The 27,706-nt window shown below is 41.5% G+C and overlaps 1 protein-coding gene across 1 annotated transcript in view; it reads right to left on the reverse strand.

The window, feature by feature from the left end:
- Positions 1–215: 215 nt before the first annotated feature.
- Positions 216–27,706, reverse strand: part of NIPAL2 (NIPA like domain containing 2) — a 91,476-nt gene continuing 63,985 nt past the window's right edge. The window contains exons 5-11 of the mRNA XM_036264152.1: positions 25,052–25,173; positions 16,797–16,893; positions 10,959–11,094; positions 8,634–8,722; positions 3,637–3,700; positions 2,242–2,336; positions 216–879 (exon numbers count right to left, since the gene is read on the reverse strand). Coding sequence (XP_036120045.1) covers positions 767–879; positions 2,242–2,336; positions 3,637–3,700; positions 8,634–8,722; positions 10,959–11,094; positions 16,797–16,893; positions 25,052–25,173 — 716 coding nt within the window. The 3' untranslated portion in view covers positions 216–766. The remainder of the gene's footprint in view (positions 880–2,241; positions 2,337–3,636; positions 3,701–8,633; positions 8,723–10,958; positions 11,095–16,796; positions 16,894–25,051; positions 25,174–27,706) is intronic.

A 27,706-nucleotide genomic window follows, 5' to 3' on the forward strand; every position in this document is an offset into this window, starting at 1 on the left:
AGGCAGACACCCTTAATTTTTAAACATGTTTTTATTGATTTAGAGAGAGAGGAAGGGAGAGATAAAAACATTGATGTGAGAGAGAACAATTGATTGGCTGCCTCCTGCACGCCCCTTACTGGGGATCAAACCCACAACCCAGGCATGTGCCCTGACCGTGAATTGAACTGGGACCTCTCAGTCCATGAGACGATGCTCAATCCACTGAACCACACCAGCCGGGCCACCCTTAATTTTTAAAGGAGGGTTATAGTAGGACTAGTTTTCAGAAAAGATGACTCACCGTTCTCATTTAGGAACAGAAAAGTGAGTTCTTTATGGGCCGATTAAGAAAATACTTTGAATAAATGAATGCGCTCAAGCCTTTGCTTCAGGAGTAAGGCTGGGAGGTCAAGTGTCTCTAAAGCAGAGTGACGGACATACTGACATCTGGGCGGCCGGAGAAGCAGCGTGCGTACAGCCGGGTGTCTGGGCGTGTTCTCTGCGACATCCCTGCGCGGGCAGCCAGGCTCGGGGAAGACCCAGCTGGCCAGCTGATCACCAGCGAGAGGTCCACGGTGTGGGGGGCACTTCAAGCTACATTCCACGAGAACATTCGACGGCCACAGCTTAGGGAGGCCTGCGCGTCCCCAGGAGCGGGGCGGGGAAGAACTGGCATGAGCGCTCGCACATGTCAGCGACAAATAGCTGCTGACACAAATTGAACATGTGCAGTTTCTAAGAGGCGGTATCGAATAACAGGCCGGCAGCCATCCCTCCGGGCACTTCAGACCTCTTTCTTCCCTCCACTCGGGCTCTTTGTTGGGTCACTTCCATCAGGCAGAGTTCCATAGGATAAGCCGTTTGAATCTGGTTGTATTTTATCCAGCTTTCGTTCCCCTGCGGAGATAATCATCACACACACACACACTCTTTGGAGCTCTCGTAGAAGAATAAGTCCTAACAAGTTCTCCTCTATCTAGGCCACATTTTACTCTCTTTTTTGATACTATGTGGCCAACCTCTAAACAGAAGAGAAAAATGTCAAGGGGGAAAAGGCCCTGGCAACTCCAGGTCCCTGCGTAAGTGACCAGCCCTGCCCAGGTGAGAGGGCGTCTCCCCGCCACGCCGCCGCGCTGTGCGTGGAAATCAGGCGGGGCAGCCGGCAGGTTAACACGAAGCATTCGCTCATCTCCAAAGCTTTCTCCCCAGTGTCCTGTCTCCTTTTCCATGTTGAGTCTAACACACGTAACAACATGGAAAAACAGCTTTTCATAGTGGCTTCTAAGCTGTTCTTAATCCCAGATATGGGGCTTTGTGAAATGAGAAAGAGGGTTAAAAATAAGTACACTTCATTTCCTACCAAAGAACTAACCACACAGGTCACCTATACCGCGTACCCTTGCCACGGATGCCGATTCTGACCCTGGATGCTCTTGGCCTCTCAGCAGCCTCAAACGGGAAAGAGGACACAATTCACACGGCCATATCCTCTCCGTCTAGGGCGCAGGCTTTCATGGTTTTTGCTTCAAAGGCCTGGTCCTAACAGAATGGTGGAGGAACCTGTGAGAACGTCACTACTCCTGTCTAGACACCTATAGGTCACCTCCAATCCCTAGCAAAGCTGGAGACTGTTGAGGGTGGTGGGCGGGGGAGGACACATCGGGGTGTTTCCTGTGTTCTGGACGTTGCCTCCGTTGTCTACATGACCACAGCGAGCGAGAGTGGAGAACCGACTGGAGAGATGATGCGTGTTAAACCGACCAGGATGAGTGAGAGAAGGGGGAGGGAAGAAGCTACTCATGCTCTGGTGTCTGGGAAGAATGTCACTCTTGGCCACAGCGCACAGGCCACCGCAGCCTTCCCAGGAACACTGTTCCTTGGCAGCCTGGCCTCTGTCTGTAGATATTTCCTCAAAGGCTCCCTGAGCATCGGGGCTGCTGCTGGAAGCCCTTCCTGTTCCTTTCTGACTCTTTGCCAATTTAAGGAAACTCACAGAGGAAGTTTGCAACATCACCCAAATCGAGAGAACAGGGCCAGTTCTCTTACATCTCCAGTCCTCTGGGCAAACTCGACATCCAAATAAATGATTATTGACATTTACGGTTAACACATCACCTCTGGTATTATCACTGAGTGTATATTTTTTGGAGATAAGAAGAAGTATGTTTTATATTAATTTAACACCCAAAACAATACCAGCAACTATCAATTTATGAGGATAACATTTTCTATTATAAATGAAAGAATACACAGTTTTACCAGGAATATTTCCAAAATCAATGTAAGACTGTGGCAGATGTTCCTTTTCTCGATTTCTTGTGACCAAAAACACACCAAGGAATGACAGAAAACACCTGTAGAATAATATTAACACAGAATGCTGAAACAACTCACAGTATTAAGTAACTGAGCTCCACATTCTACACGATGGCATAAATTCCACAGGTTTTGTTCTCTCTGTTTCTCATGGTAAGCTGCCTAAAACTTGTCTTAATTGCTGCAGCCAATAATATTTGTCCTCAGAACCAAGCCCTGGAGAGCTTCCAATAAATCTCTGCCCCAGGTTTTTACCATCTGGAGACTAATTCAGGCTCTAAACCCTTTGGGTAGACATTAGGTCTCATTTTCTATCCATGCAGGCCCAGACCCATTACTGGCATGCAACACAAGCAAAAAAATAATTTATTTTTTAATTTTCTAAGAAATTTAGTTGTCCTTGGCCATAAGAATAGTCACAGTTTCCAGATCCCAAAAGTTTAGCCTTGCCCAAATATCTTATGAAATTGAATTTCCAAGATAGATGGTTTTCTATGCTGAAAGTAGTCTGGGCTCAAGTTCGCATAACAACGATCATGCAGAATACCAGATCAACAATCAGCTAAGCATTAATGGACTGCCATTTGGAACCAGCGGAAGATCCTATACAGTGGTGATACTCTGTCCAAGTTCTGTTCTCTGCAAGGAGTCAGCAATGATGCCCAGCAATCAAGGGTTAAAGCTAAGCACCCAGACCCAGAAAAGGGATGTTACCACTCTGGTGTCATTAAGTCCAAAATGAGATCTGCCCATCTTGGTCTTTTATTCTAGGTGACCCTAGAGGTATCCATGGTTCCCTGAATGATCTTTAACCTAGGGGTTCCCAAGGGCAAGGCAGGTCTGATATAGTATGAAAAGGCCATGAAACAGCTTTAGGAGCCAGTGGGTTTATCTTGACTTTGGCTGGAACTGAAAATTCCCAGTGTTTCAGAACCCTCAGATACCTAAGTAACAAAGTCAAAGACACAGCCTTGGGTAGGGAGTTAAATTGGAAAATGTTCCCTTTAGGAGCTCAGGAAATGGTTGTTTCTTATATTATTTTCCAGTTTTCTATGCCCCAGGTACAATGCCAAAAATCCTACATAAAAGTAATAAAATTTTGGCCTTGGCTGGTTCAGCGCAGCAGTTAGAGTGCCAGTCCACAGACCACAGAGTTGCAGGTTCGATTCCTGGTCAAGGGCACATACCTTGGTTGCAGGTTCAATCCCCGAACCTGGTTGGGTCTCCCTCCCTCCCTCCCACTCTATCTGTAAATCAATAGAAAAATATCCTTGGATGAGGATTAAAAAAAAAAAAAAGTAATAGAATTTTGTATACCTTACCACCGCTGAGACTCACCCAAAAAAATATATAAATGTTGTGAGAAAAGCTGCACCAAAGAATTCCTTATAAAACGTGATACCTATAACAGGAACGGAAGACAAAAGTAATTTTAGGGTAAGAATATTTACAATAGCTACACACTGTTTTGCGAATTATGTTAATATAGGAGACCCCCTTTATCCTCGGTTTCACGTTCTGTGGTTTCAGTTACCCACAGTCAACTTTGGTCCAAAAATATTAAATGAAAAATTCCAGAAATAAGCAATTCATAAGTTTTAAATTGCATGCTGTCCTGAGTCGCGTGATGAAACCCCACACCCTCAGGACATGAGTTATCCCTCTGTCCAGAATGTCCATGCGGTATATACTCCCCGCCTGTTACTTAGCAGCTGTTTGGCTATCAGACTGACTATTGTGGTAGTGCCATGCCTGTGTTCAAGTCACCCTTATTTTACTTAATAATGGCCCCAAAGAGCATGAGTTGTAATGCTGGCAATTCAAAAATGCAAAAGAGAAGCCACAAAATGCTTCCTTCTAATTGAAAAGGTATGTATGTATAGGAAAAAATGGTGTATATAGGGTTTGCTACTATCTTCGATTTCAGGCATCCAATAGGGGTCTTGGAAGGTAGCCCTGTGGATAAGGGGGGACTACTGTATACATATTTTTCTAATATAGGTAGCCTTAAAATGCACATTCAGTAGCTTAGTTTAAAAATCTTTGCATACCATAGTTACATTTTCAATGATTTCAAAAAGAACATAGGTTTGTAGACTTTATATAATGTGAGCATCATTATTATAAAATCAACACAATTGAAATAACTTTTGCAAATAGAAATTTCTTACCCAGTCCAGGATATGTCTGAGTGGCATGTGCATGAAAACAAAACTCTAGTGACATTTCCCACCTGCAGTTTTAGGCCAGGGGTCAGCAAGCCTAACCTGACAGTCTGGGAAGACTCGGGGGCCTTGGACATAGCACTCACCTTGGAGGGCAGCTGCTGCCCATTCCGTCACTTTTGGCAGTGTCCCGTGGTCTGTTGGTCTGCACATGCTCACTGAGGCACTGGAGAATACTAGAGCATCGGACATGCTACCCCAACCCCATTGCCCACTGCCAACCCCCTGTCCCATATCCTTTTCCGATATTCCCTTTGGGTAAAGGAACACATCAATGTGTCATTTACTCTAAGGAGCTTTTTTTCTCTCCTTGTTGGTCTCAATGATTTCTTCTTGGTCTAAGATCCCAAAGCCTTCATAGAATTTTTATTAAATAAGACATCTCTAAATTATACATTACCTGAAATTAAATCTTTGTGGTGTGATGTCAGCCTTGCTAGCTGGCTGACAAATATTTATTGAGAGTCTTATGTGCCAGCCACTGTTCTCAGTGCTGCAGACACCATGGAGAACAAGCCAAAGTCCTATACGCAAGGACGCTCAGTCTGAAGCCGGTCCCCTCACCTAGAGAACACACTGCTTACAGGAAGAGACCATGTCCAAGTCTAATGAATATTTTCTGAACAGTTCGACTTCCTTGTAACCATTTTAATGATTTCATGTTATTTAATAAGCTGATGAACAATACTCATTTCTCTAAGGATATTTTAAGTTGTTTCAATTTTTTTTTTCTTTAGTAAAGTATCAATAAACTACTTTGTACACATTTTCCCCCAGAATTTTAGGATTTTTTTTGTTGCTTGAAGTGGAATTTCTGTTTTAAAGAGTGGAGCATTTTCTTTTTTTAGAATTGTAGTAAAATTCACATAACATAGAATTTAGTGTCCTAACCAGTTTTGTTGTTGCTAATCCTTACCCGGGGATATTTTTTCTATTAATTTTTAGATGGAGTGGAAGGGAGGGGGGGGGGGGAGAGAGAGACACACACATCTATTGGTTGCCTCCTGCATGACCCCAATCGGGGCCGGGGATCGAACCTGCAACCCAGATACGTGCCCTTGACCAGGAATCAAACCCTTGATCCCTCAGTCCTTGGGCCAGTGCTCTAACCGCAGAGCCAAACTGGCCAGGGCCATCCTAACCATTTTTAAATTTGCAGTTCAGTTGTGTTAAGTATATTCACATTGCTGTGTAACCAACCTCCAGGATTTCGTCATCATGCAAAACTGAAGTTCTACACGTGTTAAACAATAATAGCTCCCCATTTCCTCTGCCCCCAGCTCCTGGCACTCACCATTCCATTTCCCATTATTATCAGTTTGACTATTCCAGATACCTCGTATAAATGCAATCATATAGGAATCTTTTTATGCTGCCTTATTTCCCTAAGCATAATGTCCTCAAGGTTTATCTATGTTGTAGCATGTGTCAGACTTTCCTTCATTTCTGAGGCTGGTATATACATATTTCTTATCTCATTGTATGTACAGACCGCATTTTCTTTATCCATTCATCTGTAGACAGACACCTGGGTTGCTCCCACCCTTTGGCTACTGTGACTCATGCTGCTATGAACTAGGCATACAAATATCTGTTGGAGTCCCTGCTTTCAGTTCTTTTAAACATACACCCAAATTGCCAGAGGGCTACTCCACTTACATTCCCACCAGCAGCGCACTAGAGTTACAATTTTTCTACATCCTCATCAACACTTGTTATTTTCTGTGTTACGGTTTTTACTAGTAGCCATCTTTTTTTTTTTTTTTTTTTATCCTCACCCGAGGACATTTTTCCATTTTTTGTACAGATAGAGTGGGAGGGAGAGAGAGGAAGAGAGAGAGAGGGAAACATCGATGTGAAAGGGACACATCGAGTGGCTGCCACCAGCACGACCAACCAGGGCCGGGGACAAACTGCAACCGAGGTACATGCCCTTAGCGGGAACCGAACCCGGGTCTCTCCGGACCGCAGGCGGACGCTCCAACCGCTGAGCCAAACCAGCCAGGGCTAGTAGCCATCTTAATGGATATAAATAGATAGTATCTCCTCATGATTTTGATTTGCATTTCTCTAGTGATTAGTGATGTTGAGTATCTTTGCATGTGCTTGTTGTCCATCTGTACATCTTTGGAGAGATGTCTATTCAAGTCCTATGCCCATTTTTTAAATTGGGTTGTTTGCTGTTGTAGAGTAGTAAGAACAAGGAATAGAAACATTTTTAAAGGTTTTTTTGATAAAAACTATGCAACTCGCCCTGGCCAGTTTGGCTCAGCGGTTAGAGCATCGGCCTGCGGTCCGGAGAGACCCGGGTTCGGTTCCCGCTAAGGGCACGTACTTCGGTTGCAGTTTGTCCCCGGCCCTGGTTGGTCGTGCGGGTGGCAGCCACTCGATGTGTCCCTTCACGTCGATGTTTCTCTCTCTCTCTCTCCCTTCCTCTCTCTCCCTCCCACTCTATCTGTACAAAAAAATGGAAAATATATCCTCGGGTGAGGCTTAAAAAAAAAACTATGCAACTCGGTTCTAGGACGGTGGTAGTATGCTCCCCAAAACTCCAGGAAGGTGCCTGTGATACTGCAGCCTTGTCAGCCTGGTTATTGCACACAAAAAACTCTACTAAGTTAGTAGGCAAAATATGGTATCATAATTATATACTTTTCAATGGGGACAAAGAGGAGAAGTTAGTCAAGAAGCTTCACCTCCATTCATCACTTCAGTGACATCAAATAGTTACTCTGTGTGCTCAATATTGAGGTCCACGCCTGTGGGTCCTCCTACAAAAACTTCTTTTGAAGGGAACTACATTTAAAAAAATATATCTTTAGCACATTCATATTAACCATTAGGCTGTGTGTCATATCTATAACTCTTTTTGACCTCGTTTCTTTTTAAATAATTCTAGGGCACACAAATGTGCAAATTTCTCTTCTTTTGTCAATAGGCATGAAATGCTAAAAATAGATGTCCTTGGATATAATATTTCTCTTTAAAAATATGGCTCAATTTTGAAAAACAGAAAATGTATTAGTTACTTTTAAAAGTTGCCCACTGGCAGTCACATTGTTTGCCATGAAACAAAATGATGAGCCAATTAGGAAACAGATAATCCCTAATTACCTCCAAAATACATACATTTTGCAATAGGAAATGAAGTCTCACTATGAGAAGGTGGTGCATTTGTCCAATAAACCAAAGAACTAGGGCACACCAGTACCAAACTTAGGAGTGATACACCTGAATCTACTGTATTTTGGTTTGAAAGAAGTTTCAATTTCATACTCTTTAAAAAAACACTATTGTGTCTGACATATTTAAAAAATTACCCAGAAAATGCCTGGCCATTGTAGCTCAGTGGCTGAGCATCGACTCATGCACCAGGAGGTCACTGGTTTGATTCTTGGTCAGGGCACATGCCTGGGTTGTGGGTCGGATCCCCAGTGGGGGGCATGCAGGAGGCGGCCAATTGATGTTCTCTCTCATTGATGTTTCCATCTCTCTCTCCCCCTCTTCTTTCCTCTCTCAAATCAATAAAGAAAAAAATTAAGAAAATAAAAAATTAAAAAAATTAAAATTGCCCATAAAAATAAAAGAATGTAACAGTAGAAAAATAGAGGCCAGAACAGCAAACGTAGTAGTTTCTGTTCTCCTCTGTCTGGCCTTCCCTGGACCACTGGATTCAGTTTGGGACCCCACTCCCTGGCAAGGTGGTAAAGGCCAGAGAGGGGAGAGCATGGGACTGGGGATGTTTGGCCCAAAGACAAGAGGACCCTTCCGCTGCTCTGACTACCAGAAGGGCTGGCAGGAGAAGACTCCAGAAAGCAGAACTGAGATGAGTGTCTTGAATTCACAGGGAGGCTAATTTCAGTCCAATATAAGGAAACATTTTCTAATAACTAGAACTCTAAATAATTACAGTAATCTAAAATGGGGCTGAGCTGTCTTTCACACAAAGTGGAAAAACCTGTCCTCGAGGATGTGATGGAGGAAATTCAGACACGGGGTGGAGGCTGGCAGGATATGGGCTACACAGATCCCACAACCCAAGGATTCCTTGATTTGCTCCCATGTTAGTGGTGGGGGTAGAACACCTATGCACAGAAAGCCAAGACTCACCTGCAATGATAGCACTGGTTGTAAAGAAAACGTGGTTGACTGGCACCACCACGGCTGTATTGTAGAGTTTCGTGGCTTGATGCAGGAACCTAGAGCAGAAGGCACTTCCTGAAGCCCTGGCTCTAAGAGATGCTCAGCAACAAGTTAACAGTAACATCGAGAAATGCATGTTCTTTAGCTACGACTACAAAGGGAGAGGAAGTGCAGTGAAAGGGCATTTCCAATCAGCAGTCATAGCTTATATGCATCTGATGTATGAGATCAGATGTCAGGTTTTATGGTCTGTTTAAACCAACAACAGTAACAATGAAAAGCAATTAATCATATTCTGAGGCCACAGAAGTTTGAGTTGGAAGCAATTCAAGCTGCTGGACCGGTATCACACTGCGGCTGATTCATTACGGTAGACCCTCGAATCTGTTAAATATCATATCTAGGGAATAGTATAGCTATGCATTGACATGCCACGTGCCAAGAAAGAAGATGGAGAAGTAAAGGAATGTTTAATGTTTCAAAAACAATGCTTAGGACCCCAGCTGCAGAGCACATGTGGGAACTCAGCCTCTCACTTTGGCCACCAACGTAATTCAGGTTCCCACACTGCCGCCTGGCCAGGGACGAGACCGCTTTCTAAAGCATCGCCTTGCGCTGACATCGCCTGGCTGCTTCCAAAGAGCACTAGTGCTGAGGTCCTATTCTCGAGCAACTAAAAAACAATTTTGTGTGGGCAGAGCCCAGGTGTGTCTGTGCATGCATGCATACGTGTATACATATACAGAGTGTGGCAAATAAGGGTTACAGTTGTTTGTATGGAAAATACAATAATTGATAAAGAATAATACAAGAACAAACTGTTTCGTGTACTCACAACTGTAGACTTAGTTTCGCCCCACCCTGTAGGCACATATACATGCATACTCAAACCTCTCCAGGTAGTTGTAATGGCAGCCAGGGCTCAAAGCCACATAGTTCTAGTGTGAGAGATGCAAGGATTGAGACAAGGTGATAAGAAAGCAGTTCACCTTCGATTGTATCTGTCTCTTAAAAGCATAATGCATAGCCCTGGCCAGTTTGGCTCAGCGGTTAGAGCGTCGGCCTGCGGTCCGGAGAGACCCGGGTTCGGTTCCCGCTAAGGGCACGTACTTCGGTTGCAGTTTGTCCCCAGCCCTGGTTGGTTGTGCGGGTGGCAGCCACTCGATGTGTCCCTTCACGTCGATGTTTCTCTCTCTCTCCTTCCTCTCTCTCCCTCCCACTCTATCTGTACAAAAAATGGAAAATATCCTCGGGTGAGGATAAAAAAAAAAAAAAAAAAAGCATAAAGCATAGTTTAAAGAGAATGACTTCTAAAGGGTAGTAGAGCAGCAGTGATTGATTCAGAAGAAGAAAGAGATGAGACAAAAACAGCAAGATTCAAGTATTAGAAACACACTCTGTCTTATAAGGAAATGACTAGTGAAACAGTGACAAAACACTGGGCTTCTCCAGTAACTGTCCACACTCCTTGTTACAGGGCCTGCAGCCAAACCAGGACAATGAAGACTTTACTACTAGGACCTAAGGAAGGAACCAGGCTCTTCCCGTGTTTGAGCTCTGACTTCCTTTCTGGCACTGGGATGGTGGCTCTGCATAGCATTTGGGGGTAAACAGAAAACTTTCTGGTTCACTCAAGAGAGTCTCGCAGGCAAAGGCATATTCAATGTGAAATGGCGAGGAAGCGATCGGAGCAGATGGTGGGGGTGGGTAGAGAAGAGCAGAAATTAAAAATGTTCCATGTCACCACTATTAGGCCCCAAGAGAAACATAAAACAATCACTCCTCAGTCCCTAGGGTATGAAGCAAATTCTGGCCAAAGATGCAAAGTTCTGGGGAAAGGATTTCCCTCCCGGCCAAACGTCTGGTTTTGTCCATCTCTGGGCAATTAATGAGCATGAGCTAAGAAGTGAAGGTGAAGGGTTCATGTATTTCCTATACTTAGAATGAAATCCTGGATGTGGACCTGCCCCTTTGATTTATTGCTAATGACAACCTGTGTACGATGGATATTAATTACAAGCAGAACAGCATCAGGAAAGTATCAAAGTGCACTTAGCTGGATTATGGCTGCACTTTAGAAATCACTAGATGTGAAGGCAATGCTCAGTAAAAACTTCTTATTGGATGTGAAGGCTATTGCAAGGCATGTTAGCTGAGGATAAGCTGTAGACCCTTCACCCTTCCGAATCAGTTGCACCTAATTTTAATTATCATCTGAAGCCAATAAAGATTGATGCCCGGAGAAGCACAAGGGATGTTGAAAGACGGGTGAGGGTATAGAAGCTAACTTACTTGACTTGGAAAACACAAGATGCTATCATGATGATAAACATTATGTAGAAAATGGGATAAGTTAGTTGCATTTTATCCGTCACAGAAAAAGCGATCATGCCTGAGACAGCTTTTACTGAAATAACAGTCAATGAGGCTGAAAAACAAAAAAAAGGAACACAAATAAAATACATACCTGAGGTAGAATTACAAATAAATATCTTATGTTTACATGGTACAGTAGTAAATACCCCAATTATGCTTTAAGCAGGAAGATTCTGAGCAGTAGCCCTGCTGTTCAAGCTGGACTGGACTTCAGAGCTGCTTCTACCAGCTACAGGTCTGCTGTGTGATGTGCTTTTTATCTTTGGAGCAACATGCTTATTTTCCAGCCGTAACTGCTGAAAGGATGCTACCGAGGTCATAATTACTAATAAATGGGAAAGTAGAAAACAATGAAGGGAGGAGATAACAAAAATGAGATTTCCTTGTGACATTAATGGGAAAATAACTGTTAAGCTATATTGAAAAGGTTAAAGCCAAATAGATGAGAAGACTGGGAAGAGAAAAGCAACTCGCTCTGTGAGTATACTAAGAGTTGTACTTAGTTTATGTATGAACCCTTCATTAATACATGCCTAGAAGTTTCATTAAAGATATTTTTTAAAGAAGACACTAATAGGAAGTGGGACCAGAGCTGAGTATTCATTCCCAGAGTCAATCATAAATCTAAGATTTAATGAGCCTGTCTACTCATTTTCTGTGCGAAAGAGGAACCTGCCACATGGGAACATGTTGTTCTTAGGTTCCAAATAGCACTGAAGAAAAAGTGACTTGACAAGGTTATAATAATATGAAAGCATTTTCTGGAAACACCATGTTTCTGTGGGAAGATGACAATGTTCTCTTTTTGTCCTAAGTCCCTTGAAATTGCTGTTACCTATGATTCCATAAATTAGCTGAAACCAGAAACATTAAAAAATAAGGTTTACATAAAACCAAATATAAGTCAAAGGCAACGTGAAGGAGAAAAACTGTTTTTGTTGCTGTTGATATCTCATCAATATATCTGAACTTTATGCCTTTTGGCTTTGAAAAGGTGATTTTATACATATATATTATGTGTTTAAAATAGCAGGTGACGTGTTCCAACCAGGAAACGTGTTCCATAATCTCCTTTTCCAAAAACTGAAAATATACTTTAACTCGAAGGGTACTAGGACACCCTTTCAAATTAGGCATTTTCTTTGTGTTAGAAGTCATAGCTACCAGGGGAGACCCGGTGATAAATTCTAAGAACAAACACCCAATCGGAACAAAGAGGCCCTTACAACTGAGCACTTCTTCATTTTAAAATGTCTTTTGTCCTGATCCTTTTATATATTATCTACAGATTATGACAATAGTCATATCTCAGCAAATCTAAGAATAGTAAGTGTCCATTGAGAGGTGTATCACTTGATGGGTGAAGTTTGTCAGGTTAGTTGTTGAGGGATCTTGATTTCCTCCCAAAGACTTTGCTTGTAATCAGGGCACAGTGTGGGGACGGTCCACAGCCTGGCTTCCCAAAGGGATCACTGACGCAGAAGCAGCTGGACACACTTCCATTAGCCCCAGAACCTCGGGATTGCAAAGGCCCTTCAGGGTCATCTGATTTTACAAATCTTCTAATTCAACCGCCATCTGATGTTAAATGATACTTACACACAAAATAAGAACAAAATTGGAATTCTTTGTTAAACAGCTAAACCAACTATTAGTTGCTAAAATTAATCATGATATTTTCAAACCAGGCACAATCACCAACTGATTAATCACTATTTATTATAACTCTGAAAGTTATGTCTAGACTGGTATCAAGTTCTAAGATTTTTTTGGTGGTGGGGAGGGTGGTTGATGAGGACAGGTGGAAATACAGAATTGCAATGCAGTCTCATTCTAATATATATATATAAATAGTACTTATGTATACACAGAAAAAAGGCTAGGAAAAACTACATCAAGATTTTATCAGTGGTTATTTCTAGGCACTGGGATTATGAATAATTTTTAAAATAGAAAAGTATACATGTTCATTTAAGAAAATTTGGAAAATGCAGAAAAGCCTGGAAAGAAAAATGAAAATCACTTGTAATTTCAACACTCATTTCCAAATTATTTCTAACATTTGGGAAATTTTTTTGTAGTTATTTTTCTATCTCTGACTATGAATATATATTGTAATATGTGAACCATACAGTATGTACAAATTAGGAACATTTTTTCCATTGCCATTAAGTATTTTCTATACCATTAAGTAGAATATGTAAGCAAACATTATTGCAAGTGTTACAAAGGAAAGAACTGGTTTCATTAACACCACTGGTCATGAAGTGTTATTTGCCTGGATCCTACTTGTAAGTTTTTATTTGAGATTTTTACATCAATATTCAGTAGGGACATTAGTTCACAGTATTCTTTATTTGTGATAGTTGGGATCTGTATTTATGTTAAAAAAGAAAGTGAAAGCTTTCTTCTCATGTCCCCAAATCGTTTGAACAACATTAGAATAATATGTTCTTGCTCAGCCGGTGTGGCTCAGTGGTTGAGCATTGACCCCTGCACCAAGAGGTCGCCAGTTTGATTCCCAGGTTGTGGGCCAAATCCCCAGTGGGGGGCCTGCAGGAGGCGGTCAATCGATGTTCTCTCTCATCCATGTTTCTATATATCTCTCTCTCCTTTCCTCGCTCTCTAAAAAAATCAAGAAAAAAAAATATCCTTAAAAATTATATGTTCTTAAAGATTTACAGACATTACCTTCTAAGATGAAAGTCAAAGAAAGTCTAGCTAGGCTTAGTTCTTTTTAGGATATAGCTTTCTTAAAACTCCTCTGTTTCCCCTCCATAGTTATTTTCACTTAAAAATAAAGTTTATTCAAGTTTTTCTATTTATCTTCCACATATATATATATGATTTCTAATCTTAGGTATTTGAGATTTCCCCCTTTTTTTCTTATGGTAGATCTATTTTATTATCTTTTAAGGACTGATTCTTGGATTTATCAACCCGTTCCATTTCTGTTTTCTTCCCTTTATCTTTATTCATCGTTCCTTTCTGCTTGTCTCGGCTTTATTTTAATAAAATAAGTTTGTGAACAGAAACCTGATTTAAAATAAAGTAGGGAGGCCGAGGTGGGAGCTGTCATGGTCATGAAGCATGGAGAACTCTCCGTAAAAGTGGAACATCCTTCCACCTCCTCTTCCCTCCGGAAAAGAGTTTCCTCTCCGCTTTTTTATGGGACTTGAACGTGGCTGCCTGTTCCAGGTTGCAATTCTTTGTTGTTCCTGAATAAACCCATTTTGTTGGGAAAATATTTGGCCGACTTGGTGTTTAAGATTTTCAGTGTTTTCCCCTTCTTAGGTTGAGTGACTGATCGACTTACATTTAAAACAATAAATTTTCTTCTGAATACAGTTTTAGTTATAAACTATAGGTTTAATATTAAATGTTTTCACAATAACTTAAAAAATATACACTGCCATGAAATCTTGGTTTCTACTTTGGCTCAGCTGCAGTTTAATAGTGTTAACATCTCCAGGTCGTATGCTTTTACTGCTTTCTATTTTTGTTATTATTTTCTGTTTTTACTTTGCCGTGATCTGAGAATGTGGTCTGTATTATTTCAATTTCCTGGAATTCATCAAGGATTTCTTTGTGGCCAGTTATATGATCAAATTTGGTATTTCTTGTTTTCAGGATTTAGAGTTCAATATTAGAGCTGCCAGATCAAACTTAGGTATTCAGTTTCTCTATCTTTACATATTTTTCTGTCTACGTATCTCCCACGAGCTAAGCGAAGTCTCCTACGCTTACATTTCTGTTAACACCGTTTTAGAAACAGCTGCTGCCCGGCTCCTGAGCATGTCAGCTGGTGCCTCCTCCTCCCAATCCCCATCCTGCCATGATGAGCAACCAAAGGTGAACGGAAACCTCCGGGATCCTTTGTTGCACGTAAGGCTTCTGCCTTGATTTTACCTTAGATAGTAATATGGTGATCTCCTGCTTTTACTTTCAATCTGAATTATCTTCTTTTAGATGACATGTATGAATGAAGTCGAAATATTTTACCACTAACAAGGGCCCGCCAGAAGAGGTGCTATTTGCTAACTCTCATGGAACCGAACCACAGCGAACTGGATGGACACCGTTTCAGAATCTTTTTAAAAATCCATTTGGGAAATTTTATGAAGTCCATTTGGGGATCTTTCTTTTTTACTGGGTAAACTAACCCCATTCTCATGTATACTCATAACTGATATGTATGCTCTTAATCTGTTATCTTTCCTATTTAGATTTCTCTTTTCCTTCAATATTTTCCTATATAATGTACATCTTTATCTCTTAGTTGTTTGCTTTTGTTTCTCCCTATCTGGTAATTTAGAAGAAAACAAACATAAAGTTCCCTTTCTATTCTTCTGACCAACAGCATACTGAACTATGGTAGAGAGTAAATTTGTTTCTATAAGTATCTATCATAAATACAAATCTTTCTGTTCAAAGGACAGAACTAGCTGGTGAAATGGAAAAACGAAAACTCCAGAACCACAATGACATGGTGGCTGCAACCTGCCCCTGTGATACTGTTACAGAGGATACATGAAATTTTATTCTAGCCGACAAAATAAACTTCTTAATTAAATAACATATAATGAACAATGCTTCTCTCCAAATCAGGGAACAGGATGTAGGCCTTCAAACAAAGGCCTGGTTTGTCATGCCTGCCATAAATCGCTAAGAGCCTTTTGAGCATATTACAGGAACTAGCTTCGGGGAAGGAGGCTGACTCCAGCAACCGGACATTCTGGCTCCGGGAGACTTGCTGATTCGCAACCATAAAAACCAGACCTCCGCTTGACCAGTTTCGAGATAATCATCGAAGTGGATTGTGCTGACTTACATGTAGAGAACTTTCAAATCCCCTCCCCCTGATTTCTTTGTTTTGCTTTCCCTCTCCCTCCCAGTAAAAACCTCTGCCTGCACTGAGATGTTGAAGTGGTTTTTGAGAACAGGAGTCCGCCATCTTCTCAGGTCACAGCACCTGAATAAACTGCTTTCCTTCTCTCTAGCACCCATCTCACAAGTTTGGCTTTTGTTGCATCAGTTACAGTATAAGTACAAGGTACAAAGTCAGCAAATACCACATAATGTATAGTTCATCTTATTGGCAAAGAAGAGGCAAAGACAGAATTGTAAATAAATTTTTTTAAAAAAGGAATTTTCCAAATGATTAGTAAGATTTTCTAGTGTTGAGATATATGAAAGTATGTGTGTGTGTGTGTGTGTGTGTGTGTGTGTGTGTGTGTGAGAGAGAGAGAGAGAGAGAGAGAGAGAGAAATATATAGTGGACTTATCTAAGCATCAGTTTTTAATCTTATAGGGTGCCAGGTGCCTCTGGGGGGAAAAAAAGAAATGAGTAGGTAAACAATGAATGAAAGAAATGTATATAAGAAAACCATATGCTTACATTTATTTTTCATATTAGCCATATTTAAAAGTCTAACAATGTAAACAGGATAGGTCTTGAGAATTTATTTTTATACTTCTCAATTATTAACTAAGAAAAAAATTCTTTGGGTTGTCAGAAAGCAAATAAAATGACCCCAAAGCAAAAATTGCTAAATATATTTTTTACAGAATTGAGTATAAATCAATTGTAGTAACAGACATACAAAGTATAGTTTGCATAATTGAGACTTGGTTGCTTTCTATAGATCAGAGTTGAAAAGTAAAAACAATGAGAAAGGAATAGAATGCTCAAGTATTTTCCTTCAAATCTTTTATGACTGGATTAGAAAATTAGGAAACAAAGTATATCCTTACCTAGAAGTGCCACCAGGGTTAGTAGAATCATAATGTGCTTAATTCCTTTTCTTTTATAGAAATATAGGAGAATGCAGAAAATGAATATTTCTAAAATCTAGAAACAAAAAAAGATAAAAAGAATAAAGTGTAAGTTATTCTATACAGTCTTCAGAATATCACACGTCTTTGATTTTGCAAGTTCTCATATGAGAGTTGAGGGTGAGGTGACGAGAGTTCCTAACGACAATTATAAATACATGGGAACAATATAAGAAACCTCAGCTGCCCAGACCCAAAGCTTTAACATTACCCACATGCCAATGTTGCCAGAATTCAGATCTCCAGACCTGACCTCCCTGCAACTCCAGTCTCATTTACCCAGCTCTCTACTAGACATTTCCACATGCATGTTTGATAGCCACATCACACGGTATTTACCTTCCCTACCTGTTCTTCCTGGAGTCTTCACCTCCTCAGAAGGTGACATCACCACACTCCTTCCTTTCCCTCACTTTCTGCCACGCCCTGACCACTGCAATAGCTTCCCATTCATCTCTGATCTTACTCTTGCCTCTCTACAATCCAGCCATTCAGTAGCCAGAGGAATCATTTAAAAACACAGTCTGGATAATAAAGTATTTTATTCATAGAGAATACATATGATATACATATCAGATATTTACAGTGACAGGACAAGCACTCATGTGCCCCTAACTTAAGAAATAGAACCAACCAATACCTTTGAAGTCTGCTGTGTGCCCCTCCCCGCTTTGCCTCCTCTCTCCTACGACCTCCCCAGGAACCACTGCACTGAACTTTGTGTTTCCCATTCATTTTCTTTACAGTTTATCACATTTCTATGTATCCACAAATAATACCCTGTTCATTTTTGCATATGTTTGGGCTTTATACAAGTGGGGTCATATTGCTTTCACTTGCTTGCTTTTTTTCCACCGTGGATTATGTTTACGAGATTCATCCAGGATGATACATGTAGTAAAAATATAAATTAGATCCAGCCATTCCTTTGCTTACATCTCCCACGGCTTATTATCACATTAAGACTAGAATCCACCTCCCTCCTGGATCATAAAGCCCCAGCAGACTTCTCTGACCTCACCTGTGGTCCAGCCTGCGCCAGCCTCAGGTGGCCTTTCCCCTCCCTCGTCCCTGGCCGTCCTCAGACTGCTCCTGCCTTTGGGCCTTTGCGCTAATGGTGCTGCCTGGGAGCTCTCTCCCTGATCTTCGCACAGCGGCTGCTTCTAGTCACTCAGCTCTCAGCTTAAACGTCACCTCCTGTGAGAGTTCTTCCCAGACCACTCTGATCTGACAAGCCACCCAGTCATCCTCTCTCACCCCGGACTGCAGGTGGCTCCTGTGAGCATCTCATCGTCATCGGTCATGCTTCTCGTCCACATCAGGTGTGCTCCCTGCCTGTCTCCCCCACTAGCGCACCAGCTCCAGGAGAACAGGGACCTTTTCTGCCGTTTGCCACTTTGTTCTGTCACTCGGTAAGTATTTAGGAAATTAATGAGTAAATTATACCTCAAATTTATTATGAACAACATGCCAAAAGACAGACCTAATGTCTAATAAACTGAAGGTTCAATTAATTGACTGAATGTCTAAAAATTTCATACCTTTAAGAAAACTCTAAGTTTGAGTTCTCAATTTTATTTTAACTTTTTTATTTTGGGCGGTCCTTAAGATTACCTGAAGCCACTCTGTTTTTCTTTCAAAGAGACAGTGTCCATGAACTGAGATAATAAATATGAATGTTTACTTTTCTGACACCAGACAAGTAAAAATACCAACACTAGTATTTTTTTTTTCCTTAAAAATGACCCGAGTCACGGCTTCACCGCTTTCGGGGCCGGCTGCACCTGCGGGGCCCTCTCTACGCCGACATAAGTCTCCGCTGTTTGCACTCAAGGTTTTGCTTGTTGGCTTGTTTTTTCCTTTAATCCTCTGTGGGCACGGAAAGCGGCAGGACCAAATCTTCTTCATTTAATAATCTTTCCATCTAATATGGAAAATTAAGCCATTCCTTAGTCTTCTTTTCCTGGTAAACTAAACCAATGATTTTAACTCTTCCTTATCAGACGCATTTGCCTGGCCTTTGGCTCAATCACGCAGCACTGCAGAAGCTATTACACTCCTATCTCTGCCTTCCCGAAAGCTGCCATCAAACCCTGGGTGTCCCAACCTTTGTACGACTCATCCCTGTTCGCAGGAACGTCCCTCTTGGCTTGGTCTTTGCTCAGCCGCAGGTTTCTGCTCCTCACATGACACAGGACCCCAGTATTCACTGACAGATGGCGGCTCTTCCCACGCTAACACGGGGCATATTGATTTTTTGGGGGCAGGGGGTGATGAGGGTAGTTATCAAGTCTAAAAGAATAATGTATGACTTTTTGTAAATTCCACCTCCGAGGCTTCAGGTAAATAGAACAGGAGTTCCTTTTATTCACAGAATGGCTGCAGCTGCCCTGGGTTCTGTCTGGTGGCAAAATATCACAGAGCTCCCAGGAATAAAATAGTCAAGCAGCATGATGAATTCATGTTATTTTTTTCTAGCGGCATTTCTCCCCCTCTCTGAAAATATCAGTATCAAAGAAGCTGTGATTTCTGTGGGTTGCTGCTATCTCAGAGGTCAGACATAGTAACAGCCCTTCCTGCGCGCTCACTAGATGATTTCTGGTGCTAATTCATTGAGTCTTCACAACCACCTTTGGAGTAGGCCCTCTTATTATCCCCATTTTACAGACGGGGAAACCAAGGCTCGGAGGGGTTATGTAGCTCTGGTGGGCAGAATAATGGCTCCCTAAAATGTCCATGTCCTAATCTCTGGAACTTTTGTATATATTATTTTACATGGCAGAGGGGCTTTGCTGATGGAAGGCTATGACTTGAGATGGGGGGAGGCCTGGGTTATCCAGGTGGGCCCAGTGTAATCACAGAGGCTTTAAAAGCAGAGAACCTTCCCAGCTGGTGGCCTTTAGAAGCTGGAGAAGGAGACGGATCCCCCCTAGAGGCACCAGCAAGGAATACAGCCCTGCCGCTAACCTTGATTTCAGTCCAGTGTGACCTGTGCTGGACTTCTGACCTCCGACACTGTGAGTGAATACACGTGTGCTGTTTTCAGCCATTGAGTTTGCAACAGTCTGTTATGGAAGCAATAAGAGATTGATAGGTTTTGGTGCCTGAAGCCTTTCCAGAGCTCCAGAATGTTCAGGATGAGTTTTCGGAATTGCTTCTGGGTTTTCTGGATTGGCTCTCTAATCGGATTAGATTGAAAGACACTGTCGCCCAGTTTTCAGTGGTCAAAAGAGCACTGGCAGGTCATGGGATGCTGGGACAAGAGCGATATACATAATTTCTCCACGGATGCCCCACTTTCAGTATGAAAATCTGAGCCTCCGTTCACCTCATCTTCTCTTGAGTTCTTTCTTTGATATAACTTCCTGGTCCAAAAGACATGAGCTCTGCCCTGGCTGGTGTGACTCAGTTGGCTGATGTCGTGCCATGCACCAAAAGGTCACCAGTTTGATTCTCAATCAGGGCACATGCCCAGGTTGTGGGTTCGATCCCTGGTTGGGATACGTATGGGAGACAACCAATTGATGTATGTTATCTCTCACATTGATATTTCTCTCTCCCTCTCCCTTCCTCTCTCTCTAAAATAATCAATTAAAAAAAAAAAGAGAGAGAGCAATGAGCTCTGCAAAGATTCTCTCTAAGGCCAAGTCTGGACGGAGATCTGATCCTCGAGGTCAGCTTTCATGAGCCTGCTCAGTGAGGTGACGGCAGTGTGCGCGGGGAGTGGACTGCCTGGTGGCTCTGTCTTTGTGTGTATGTGACCTGGGGCCAGTTACTGAACCTCCCTGCCTCAGGTTTCCCATCTGCCGATGTCCAGGGCTGCTGTGCAGGTAAAGGACAGAATGTAGTCGGAGGCAGGGACAGGTCAGCCTGCTCGGTGAGGGCTGGCGACTGCTACTGCAGAAGTGAGCCCAGGGGACCTACGAGCTGACCTGACGGCATTCAGACAGCAGAGCAAACGGACCTCAGGCAATAGATACGAGGTCTTACAAACTCGGTTTTCTCCATTCAGGTTTTTCACACCTGGTGGTGGGTTTTAAAGCAGCTTTGCTAGAAAGGCTGTTTTGCTAATCGCTTTGGGGTAGATAATTACACTAAATGACAAACTCGGCCCCTGCTTCTGCTGATTTAATTTTCGTCTGGCAGCGAGAAAATGAGCACCAAGCAGACTGTTTTGTGAAGGATTCTATGCTTGAAACCGAGGTTTCAGTTTGAATAGTCGGTTGGAAAATATGGGTGGGCAAAGAGACTACAGTCAAGCCTGCCAAGGAGCGTGAAGTAATTGAGGCCTAGGGCTGCATTTCCTCAGGTGGGTCTGCAGACCCAGCTAATAGGTGTTAATCAACTAAAGGTCTTTCCAGAAAAGGGCTCCGAGGTCACAGAGGCTGGGGGCATGCAGGATTAACAAAATTCGGGGTCTCTTTCCTAAAGTACTTCTAGTTTTTTACATGCTAACAGAGGGGGCCGTGTTACACAGCATCTCTCCAGGCTAGTTTGACCTTGAAAATCCACTCAGATTGTTTGCTTTGCTTTTTGGCAAGCACCAGGTAGGACTACTCCTCTATGAATATAGGCGAAGAAAGGCTGTTTCCGTGGGGGAGCAAAGGGCCCTTCATTCTTTACTGGCCAGTGGACCCAGGTTTCTCACATCTCTTCCCACCCCAAAGAGAAGCAGCTCAGAGGACAGGCTCCGGGCCTGTCTGAGGCCGGCCCTTCCTGCAGGCCTCACGGTGAAACAGATATCCACCTGGTGCAGGTGAACCCGCGAGACAGGAGGCGCTATCAGCCAGTCTGTAATGCAAGTTTACAGTCCCATTTGAGAAATATAAAACTTCTTCAGACTTTAAATATTTATATTCATTTTTGTTAGCTTTTTAATCAGGTCTGAAAGGCACTGCAGGCCCTGCTTTCATACTCAGTGTAACACACAATTAGATGGATGACACTCTAAAGAAGAGTTTTTTTACTCCTCACCCAAGGATATGTGTTATTGCTTGTAGAGAGAGAGGAAGGGGGAGAGGGAGAGAAAGAAAGATTGCCTCCCGTACACGCCCCGACTGGGGATCAAACCTGCAATCTAGGTATGTGTCCTGACTGGGAATCGAACCCACAACCTTTTTGTTGTATGGGATGACACTCCAACCGAGTCATCCGGCCAGGGCCAAAGAATAGTTTAATTACTGTACTTATGATTTTTGCAGTCATGGTTTGCAGAAAAAGCACAGAATCTGCCACATCCAAGGATTAAGTATTAATTACTTAGGTGTTTAACAGATTTAAACCAAACCAAACTTTAGTTTAAGATCTTAGTATATAACTGATAACTTCTGATCTTTAGAGATGTAACATATAACAGGTTAAATTTCAAACTAAGATAATATAGATCTATTTCCCTCAGAGTCTAATGCCAATAGAGATATTCAAATGTGACTTTATTAAAGGTTTATTTTAGTCTATCATAAATATCTGGAATTATTTACATATTTTGGTGGCATTTAATTTCAAATATACTTTCATTATTTTATGGGACTATGGGTCTCTCTCAGGACTGTGAAATTCCTGCTACAGAAATTCCTCTCTTTACCCAGGGTGACTAATAAATTGAATGAATCAGTGAATAAATGAATGAATGAATTTAAGAGTTCACTTTGGAAAATGCAATTAATTTTAGAAGTTGTTTTTTTTTGGGGGGGTGGAAATATAAGGTATATCAAAAGTAGTTTTATTTTTTTAAAATGTTTTCTCTGGAGTTAAAACAGTATAAGATACATCACTATCAGACAATGCTGTTTATTCCCCCAAAACAAGTCTTGATGCATCTTTAATCTCCATAGGATTCAATTTAGGCTATTAATTTCTGGTCATAAACTATGTGTCCCTCTTCTCACTGGATGAAGAATTCGTTTTGCCTATAGGCAAAGAATAACAATGTGTTGGTAGGACTCCAAGTCTAGGCTATCAACAAGTCCTTCTAGTTCTCAGATTTGATTGATGACAACGATGATAGTTAACGGAGTGGGTATGAAGAATAAGTAGGAAGTCACAATGAGGTAGGCAGAGACACAAAGTATGGTGGACTGAGGAAGGCTACTCTGAGTCGGGGAGCCCAGTCCTAAAGGCTTATGGAGGGCAGGGGCAAGGGGAGCCTTCCAATATAAGAGAGTAGTGAGTTAGGAGAGAAGATACTGAGTTCAGTTTTTGAGATGTTACATTTGAAGAACCTATGGGACATCCAGGCAGGATAAGTAATCAGTGGGCAGACAGGAACATAGATCTGCAGCTCAGAAGGGGCCTGGGAAGAAAATGTAGGTGTGGATTTGGAAGTCCTTCTAAAGGATGATGGTGGGGTAGGCAATGAGGTCACCCTAGAAAACACTGGAGGAATATTTAGCATGAATAGGTAAGCATGGTTAGCAGAAGATAAGAAGGAACTGTCAAGAGTCTGAGATGAAATAGCCAGAGAGGAAGAGGAGAAACAGGGAAAACAAACCGAGGCAGCAGGGAGGAGAGCAGTTCTTGGAGAAGATGATGGGTCACAAGTAAACACTGCACAAGGTTCAAGAAGAATCAAGACCAAAAAAAAAGCAATTACTTTTTTTATTTTTTTATTCTCACCCGAGGACATCTTTGCATTTATCTTCAGATAGAGTAGGAGGGAGAGAGAAAGAGACATATTGATGTGAGAGAGACACATTAACTAGCTGCCACCCACACGACCCCAACTGGGGCCAGGGACAAACTGCAACCGAGATACATACCCTTAGTGGGAACTGAACCCGGGTCTCTCTGAACCACAGGCCGATGCTCTAAATGCTGAGCCAAACCGGTCAGGGCAAAAAAAAAAGCAATTTCATTTGGCAATTCATGGGGAGGGATCCACTAGATTATAACAAATGGTGAGTGAATAGGATCTGAGAAAATGGAGGGGAATACATTTTGGTGGTGAGTGGAAGGGAAATAAGATAGTTCATTAAAGGGTGTATAGTATATGAAGATAAATTTTTTTTTTTTTTCATCCTCACCCGAGGACATTTTTACATTTTTTGTTCAGATAGAGTGGGAGGGAGAGAGAGGAAGAGAGAGGAAGAGAGAGAGAGAGAGAGAAACATCGATGTGAAAGGGACCCATCGAGTGGCTGCCACCGCACAACCAACCAGTGCTGGAGACAAACTGCTACTGAGGCATGTGCCCCTGGCGGAAACCGAACCCGGATCTTTCTGGACCACAAGCTGACACTCTAACCGCTGAGCCAAACTGGCCAGGGCTAGAGCAGATAGCTTTTTTTTTTAATTAATTTTTGTTACAGATGTTTCTCCTTTTTCCCCCACTGATTCCTCCCTCCCCCCCTGCCCTTTCCCCAGATTGTTGTCCATGTCCACTGTTCATGCATACATGCATATAAGTTCTGTGGTTTTAGAGCAGATAGCTTTTTGAGATCACGTCTAATCCTAAAAATACATGATTCTGTGTGCTTTGATCCTTTTTCCTGAATTCACAACTATTTGACCAATTCAGTTCTTGGTTTAATGCTCAACTATCCCAGGTTTACTCTTATCACCTGCCTTCCTAGAATATTCTTATTCTCCATCTAAACCAACTTCTGTAACAGGTTACATACCAACCATTTCAATCATGTCCTTTCTTTATACCCACTGGATACAGCCACTGCATCAAATAAAACATCCCAATTAGTGGCTCCCAATCCCTGTATCAGCTCGTTCCGTCCTTTCTTTTACACCTCTCTCGGCATTGTCTTACGGCTGTCTGTGTCTCCACAGACCACTGGTGTCAATGAGAACGTTTATGAGAGAATATCTATCTTGAATAAAATTCAATGAAGTAAAATATGTCTGCAGGTACTTTGCGTTGGCCTTGGAAGAGAGGTTTCTTTGTTTTTATTTTGAGTTGTCCTAAAAGATGTTGCTCTGAAATTTGCCAGATTAAATGTTGTGAAAATAGTTCCAGTCACAGGTCACCCCCAAGGACAGGATACCTGGGAAACTGAGGGACTTCTATTGCTGAGTTAGTGTTTCAAATACTTCTATATTAATAAAATATATTTACATTTTAATGTGATATTAATGCTGAGAGAAAAGATTATATTAGTTCTCTAACACCTGAGTTACCAGTGGTCTAGATAACATAGTTTCTGCCATAGTAATTAGAATTCTTACCAAATAGATCAGGAACTGCCAGCTAACGAAGTAATACTGTATTGTTCTTGCAGAGATAGCCTGAGTTATATTTGGAGCAAAGTTCACCAATAAATATGATCCTGCAAATGCCAATGTCATACCTTTAAATAAAATTGAAAAGACAAAATAAGTTGAAAAGGGACATTTCAGTCTTTCTGTTGATGTAAACATTCCCTACAGACTGAGCATTGCTGTAAAAGTGCTGCAGTCCCTCCCTATTAAAATATGACTCATCAAAGCACCCCTAGATAGCATCACACTTTCACCCGACAGCATTACCTTTAAAGAGGGATAAGGGCAAGGAATGGATGGGGCAGGACACAACTTCTGCTTTTTCTCTGTTGTTTAGATGAATCCTGGCCTCTCCTTGGAGAAGCTTTCCCCAAGATGGAGAAGAGCAGAACATGTGCATATGGAGACATGTGGGCCAGTAAGTGCAGGATGGACCTAGATCTAGGTCGAGAGGGTGGGGCCCAGAGGGTGGAGTCCATCACCTGACCATCCACTCTGCACTTACTCATCTTGGGAGCCTTTACACACACACCACACACACACACACACACACACACACACACACACGGGTGATTTTACACTTTGAAACTCTGGTAAATGAGCACCTTAATCATTGCCATTTACTGGAGTCCCTTCAGCAGAAATAACGAAGGTGAACACTGACTTTGCTGCAAGATTTAGTTAGTACAATTTAGAATCTAGAATTCCAGGCACAGCTGAGTAAGATACTGCATAATACACCTATGTAAGGAATGTGCTACCGTCACCATTTTAACATTACTTAAAATACTGGAGGAAGGGCACGTGTGTGGGGCGAGTAGCCATGGAAGGAGGGTAAAGGAAGAATGCTTCCAAATAACACTGAGAGCTACTTATTTATTAATAATGAGCAGCCAGAGAAAGTGATATATGTAGCACTTTTCAGGTAGCACCCGCAAAAACATAATTCAGCTTGCCTCATCACTGAGGTCAGCAATGTTGTGTACGTAATTTACAACCAGCATTGACTCCAGGCTGGAACCATTCGGTTTGTCTATAAAATCTCACAGTTCGAAGACACCAATTTCCTATTCTTCTTAACCAAATGATTTAGGATTTTGAACTCTAGTTTCTGAGAACAAAGAGCATTTGATTTTTCACACAAGCTAAACAATAGCTATTCAGGGTATTGTAGAACTGGTAAAAGAAGTTTCATCTAAGTAACAATTTATTCTGCAATGCTTTGTGAAGACAGAAATTATATACACAATTTTAAAAGCTATTTCTAATGAGATTTAAAAAATAAAAACAACATACATTATTAAGCATTGTAATAAAAGGAAAATAATAAAAACCATATATAAGAACTTGGGAAAAATTATTGGTCTTGTCCTTTCTTCAGGAAAAAAAAGAGATCTTTACAGTTACTCAATATTAGATTCCTAGGAAGAAGATATTAAAAAAAGTTGTGTAAACTTGGTATAGTAAAGTAGAATAAAAGCACTGAATACAATTTAAAAGTCTCAGAGACTTCCAACTTTCTTTTGTGAAATCCAAGATCCTTATTTATATTAAGTTTCTCTGCTAGTTATTTTTTTTTATTTCATCTAACTGTACCTAGTGTCATTGACATTTCTTTTTTAAAATTCACTTTTGAATGGGTCACACATGTATATGGTAAAACACTCTCAAGCACACAAGGGTGATCAGCGAAGAGTTAGATCTCTTAGACCCTGACGGCCTCCCAGTCCCCCCCTCCAGGTTAACTCCTGCAAATAGTTCTGGAGGTTTTCTCTTCTGAGATATTTTATGCATGTGTGTGTGTTGGTATGTATGCGTTTTGTTTTGTTTTTTACACAAAGGATATTATACACACTTTTCTGTGTTGCACTTTATTTCTAATCAACAGAACATCTTGGAGAATGTTTCAGTATATGTACGGCGGCCTCGTTCTCTTCAAGTCTGCATAGTATTCCATTATATGGAGGGAGTGCTACTTACTTAACTTTCTAGTACGTTCCCGTGTGACACCCTGACTCACCCCTCCTCCACTTCACATCTGTCTCTATATTTGCATTCAGTGCCCATTTAGACCAATGCAGATCTTCACTGCATTTCAAAACTCCTTAAAAACAAAGTGACTAATGGTTCTGCAATTATACTTTCAAAATAATTTTTTTAAGGTTGAACTTGCCAGAGTTTTATTGTACAAAACTTTGTAATACTCATTCTTTTTTTTTTTTAAGTTATCTTTATTGTTAATAGTATTACAGGTGTCCCTCCATTTTTTCCCCACTGACACCCTTCACCGCCACCTCCCCCCGACACCTGTCTTCACTGCACTGCTGTCTGTGTCCATTGATTGTGCATATATGTAAATAAGTTCTTTGGTTTATCTCTTCCAGTCCCCCAATCCGTTTCCCTCGGTCTGTTCCCTACTTCCATGTCTCTGAATCTATTTTGTTTGTCAACTTACTTTGTTCATTCTATTCCACAAATACGTGAGATCAAAGTACTTCTTCATATGCATTATTTCATCTGAGCATCACATCACTGTGAGTCCATTAAGTAGTTCTATGGCAGCTCAGGAGACCATACATTCTTTCTTCTTAGTAATTTTAATTTCAGCTACCTCCAGCAATG

The sequence above is a fragment of the Molossus molossus genome, unplaced genomic scaffold (genome assembly GCF_014108415.1).
Source record: "Molossus molossus isolate mMolMol1 unplaced genomic scaffold, mMolMol1.p scaffold_m16_p_16, whole genome shotgun sequence".
In the NCBI taxonomy this organism is placed as follows: Eukaryota; Metazoa; Chordata; class Mammalia; order Chiroptera; family Molossidae; genus Molossus; species Molossus molossus.